At 34.3% G+C, this 5108-nt stretch overlaps 2 protein-coding genes across 2 annotated transcripts in view; both read right to left on the reverse strand.

Moving 5' to 3' along the window:
• Window positions 1–883: 883 nt before the first annotated feature.
• NAEGRDRAFT_76267 (uncharacterized protein) lies at window positions 884–1963 on the reverse strand (the record flags this gene model as incomplete). Its single annotated transcript, XM_002668770.1, has 1 exon — window positions 884–1963. The coding sequence occupies one exon, from the start codon at window positions 1961–1963 to the stop codon at window positions 884–886; it is 1080 nt and encodes a 359-aa protein (XP_002668816.1).
• Window positions 1964–3086: 1123 nt separating this feature from the next.
• NAEGRDRAFT_54593 (uncharacterized protein) overlaps window positions 3087–5108 on the reverse strand; it is a gene marked incomplete at both ends in the record, with an annotated part of 8191 nt that continues 6169 nt past the window's right edge. Inside the window, one exon of the mRNA XM_002668771.1 lies at window positions 3087–4627. Within this exon, the coding sequence (XP_002668817.1) occupies window positions 3087–4627 (1541 nt within the window). The remainder of the gene's footprint in view (window positions 4628–5108) is intronic.

Here is a 5108-nt window from a genome sequence, read left to right on the forward strand (position 1 = left end):
TTCATCTCCACCTCTTCAAATATAACTCTTGTTGTGTAAATACTCGAAACATAATCATTCTCTACTGCAATCACAGCATTAACATCCCAATTTACAAAGGCAATATTGGTGAATGATATTTCCATTTTGAAAGGATTGATTCGTATAAAGGGAGAATAATCAGCACATGAAATGAAAGTCTTTGACAATCCATAAAAGTTGGCAATAATCTTGCTTTGGATAGCCTCTGAATTGTTATAGTATGGCAAGTCAATTGCACAATTATTATTATTACTACCATCACTCACATCTATATTATTCAATAAATAAATATTTAATTCTTGTTCTTCCGCTATTATTACATGATAATAATTTAAATAGTATTATTATTATTAATTTACATATGATGATCATTAATTTACATTGAAAATCAACAAAATTACTATTCACATATTTAAAACCAAACTACCTACCTGTACTGGTCGTATTGAAAAGCACACTCCACTTCTCCAGTACATATTTTAGTGAGTTACACGGCTGAGAAGGGGTAGAACAGGGAAAGAAGTTATTGCTACTGCTGCTACTAGCCTTCGGATCAATGTAGACACTACTCGTTATCTTGGCAATTGTGGTGTTGATGGTCAAAATGTTGAGAAACAATAGCACCACGAGGATAGAAATCAATCGCCACACCTCATGATCCCTTCGGGTCATCATTGAATGTCTCATCCACACAAACTATGAGGAGGTTTTTTATTCTTCTTGCGTACGATATTACGATGACCAAGTAGTAACATCCACTCAATATTGGAAGTAAACATTGACATGTGAAAATACATTTGATACTTGTCAGCAATATTGAAAATTGCATTGTAATAGGTATTATGAATATTTACATAATAATTTAATGCTTGTCTGTGATGAGATAGGATAATTGGAGAGCTTCGTTCTCTGTTAAAATTCCATCACCATCCAAATCGTAAGGTGAGAGAACTCTCTTGCAAATGTGGTAATGTGTCTCCACTTCAGAGACTTGTATTTTACCTTCCACTTTCAATTGTTCAATTGATTTTCTGACTCTCTTTTTCCATTCTTCCAATTCATGCAAATCTTCAATATTAGGAATGCTTAACATTTGGTATTGATTCATTTTGGAGAAACCAGTTTCTGTTTTCTCATGTCTGAACTTTTCCAAATCTGCTAAAAAATCCTTCTTCACCATTGATATGGGTGGAGATTCAACATTATCAATATAATTGCTCAATTTTGGAATTACATCCTTCTTCCACTGATCAAGTGACTTGTTCATTACTTCTTCGTATAATTGTTTGAAAATCCAAGCTTTGATATTTTGTCGAACAAGGTATTGAGGGTGAATTAATAAATCAAAAACAGTTTCCAAATCCAACTTGTTGAGATAAACTGCTGCATAGGCAACACAAGCTCTATTACTCAGAAGTGAGTCCTTTGTTTCTATATTTATGAGATTTCTCAAGAGTGGTTTAATTTCCTTATCTATCACAACAGTTTGACATCCTACACAAGCACTTAATTTCAAGGCATAATTTGGTGTATCAATTGAACTGTTTGGCAATTTAAGGGCTCTTTTGATCATATCTGCTCTCATTGTTTCCGAAAGAATAACAAACGGATTCATCAGTAAATTACAAAGAGATTGGAAAGGATAAAATTCATTATCAGAAGATTCTGGCAATTTTCTAGTTCCTCTCAAATCAGCAGATATAAACCCGTGATCTATTATTTGCTTGAAAATATCCTCATGGTCTTGTAACGTTTCCTTCGTTAATCCTCTCCTCAACTTTTGCATATTATCAACATCTCTTGCCCTCAAAAATCCCATAACACTCTCCTCACAACTACTTCCAAGATCCGACAAGTTAGCTCCCGAAGAAAACATTGATAAGGAATCACTCACCGACGATGATGGCGTTAAGTGTTCGCTGTTATTGTTATTGTTGCTCATTACTATAGTAAATAGATATCTATTGGTTATAAGGGCGAAGCGTTGGGTTTTTTTTTAAAGTTTTTTTAAGGCACTTTTAATTGTACAGAAAAAAGGCGCCAAATTTCAATGCCAATTTTGTAGGAAGCCATTAACTCTGTGCCAAGTTGGTTTTAATTGTGGTTGCAGTTATTTGTGCAGAAATAGCAACCAATTAGGTAATGAGAGTGTGTCCAATAAAATTAGGAAAGATTACAATTTGTGAATTTTGAAAGTGTGAAAAGAGCAACCCAATGGTCAACCAAGAAAAGAACAATGAGGAACTAGCTGCCAAGAGTGGTCACATGTCAATAACTTGAATCATGCAAAAACCATGGTTCAAAAAAAATGCGAATAAGACCATCTCACTTTCGTCGTTTATTCCCAGACGAATGTTCTATTCGAATGGTCGCTTTTTTTCTTCTCCTAATCATTAGCATTATCCTTTGCATTGCTTGCCTTATCGGAACGATTATTACCTATTCCCTCTATCAAGGAGAGGATCCAAAATATTGGACACTTGACCGTGATCCATTTACGATGGTTTTTGCACATACAAATTCATGTTATGTGAAAGACGTTGTATGTTCTAGGAGATATTGTGATATATATGGAATTTCCACTTCTTACTAGTATTGTCTTTTGGAATTATTCGTCATTGGCTAGAGTTTCACCTGGTGTAGTTTATGATATTTCGAATAGTTTTGATTATTCCAAAATATCTCCAAATATTACACTAGAAAAGAATATATTGTATGGAACAGCAAGAACTTCGGATCAATTTACAAGTATGCTTGGAAAAACTATTACATGTTTTACAGATTATTCTGAAAAGGTATACATTAGTCCAATAATTCCAGCCAGTAATGTAAATTATGAATTAGGAAATGCTGGGCTAGCTACTGCAATTTGTAGTGGAATATTCTTTTTGACTTCATTAGGAATGGTGTTTATTTACTTTTTTTGTGGTTGGCTTTATAAAACCTAGTTTCATAATTTTCAATTCGGTACCAAGAGCTTGGGATAGACAAGCTTATCGAATCATCTCAGAAATACGAGAAGTTCCAAAAAGAGATAATTCGACAGAATAATACCAAGTAGTATTTTATTTCTTCTTTGGTATTTCACCATTAGATGAGGAAGTTCTCTTTCTCTTCTTTTCATAGGTTGAGTTATTCGTTTCAGTAGTGCTTAGTTTTGATTCATTTTTTTCTGGATTGGAATAAGCATCACGTATGGAAGGAAAGAAATATGATCTATAATCTTGTGTATCGACTATATCTGTAATTCCAAGTAATGCCAAGCATTCTCTTGTGGTAGGTCTTTCCTTTCTTTCTATGGCCACCATTTGTTTAAGCATGTCAAATAGCATACTACCCTTATTGGGCTCTAGCTCGTGGCATTTGATTGAAATTGTTTGCCATATTTCATCAGCAGTATTTTCCAACCGTTTCTTATCTATATCATTTTCTAATATCAATTCAATAAAAACTAAACCAAGAGAGTAGATATCAGTTTTTGGATGAATAAAGTTTTTCCCTGTGGATTCCTTTTCAGGAGCATTGTAAGAAGAGGTTCCAGCAGTTGACTGTATCCACAAGTTTGCTAATTTGCAAGTATCACCATCTTCAATGTCAAAACGCTTGGCTAGTTCAAAATCAATGAATTTACAAAAACAGTTTGGGCCTTTTTTTTCGTGGGCATCTGTTTCCTTAATAACTAATGATTTTAAATGATCCTCCTCTAATATTATAATATTACTAGGTTTAATGTCATTGTGAATTATCTTTCTTGAGTGAATGTGGTCAATTTCAAGCAGCAGTTGAGAAATAATGTGCAATTTTTCTTGATGTGATCGTTTGTTAAAAGTATTGAGCTCATCTCCTGCAATTGATATCTCGATATGTTCTTTACAAACCACATCATTCACAGTAACTCTGTCATGAAGAAGAAATATATTTCCAATATCAAACCTTTCTGGTTTTTCTGAATGGAAAATCTTTACAAACACTGGTTGAGAGGAATGATCAAGCACACCATAGAACATGTCTTTGGTAGCAGTACCTCTTCCTTGACCAGTACTTATCTCGACAAGATACTCCTCAAGAGTGACAGTTGTTGTAAGCACTGTGTCTAATGATGTTGTGAGATGAACCACCAACTTATCACCTTGTGAAATATCATATCCACTGACAATAGAACTTTCCATTCTCTTTCTTCCCATAGACGCTTTGGTAATTGTGTCGATAAGAATGTTCTCTTCAAAAATAGCTTTTCTGCTTGCCTCTAGTAAGAATGAAATAAATGTGTCAAGTAATTGTTTCTCCTCTGTCGTTGAAGGGTCAAGTGGAAACATCCCAACATTAAATAATTGATATTTGTATCTTTTCTTGATACGTGAAGTTTGTGGAACAAAAGCTTTAATTCCCAGCACACGAACAAACCTCTTCTCTGTCAGTAATCCATAGGTCACCAGTTTATCGATTTGGATTGCATGTTTTTCAGAGGGCTTTATGTTTTTGAGTAAAGTGCCATGAACCATTCTTATTAGAGCCACTACCTTCAAGAAATCAGGGTGAGCAGTCTCGAAGTCTACCTTGTCCTCATGCCCAAACTTTAGACGAACGTCTTTCTCATTCTTTAATTCTAATACAGAAAAGTTATCAAGTGAAATAGTGCCCTGCAGTAAGTTTGCCACTTCCTTGCTGAGATATCTCGAGTTTTTTATCAAATTGCTGATAGAAACATTTCTTATTTGTTCTGAGCTCAATAATGTTTGGTTAAAAAACTTACTCATTAATTTTGAAGCCGTAGAGAGTAGGTAGTTGTAATAGCTTGTGGTATTTAGTGTTATTGGTATCCTCTCCCAAAGAATGCGTTTTGGTTGGATGTAAGCAATCGGATAAAAGTTGAAAAGCTGCACTCAAATCTATCAAGTTGAAAACATCTACCACTTGTGCAAATTTTTCAATGACCAAACGATAATGTGTGGAAATGGCTTCTTTGTCCTTTTTGAGATTGTCAATGAGGCAGAACAATTGTTCTATTAAATTTCGAAAGTCGCTTATCACAGATACTTTTTGTATTGCAGCATGGAGGTTGTGATCCAAATGATGAGTATCTGAAA

This window comes from Naegleria gruberi, assembly GCF_000004985.1.
Source record: "Naegleria gruberi genomic scaffold NAEGRscaffold_105, whole genome shotgun sequence".
Lineage (NCBI taxonomy): Eukaryota > Heterolobosea > Eutetramitea > Acrasida > Naegleriidae > Naegleria > Naegleria gruberi.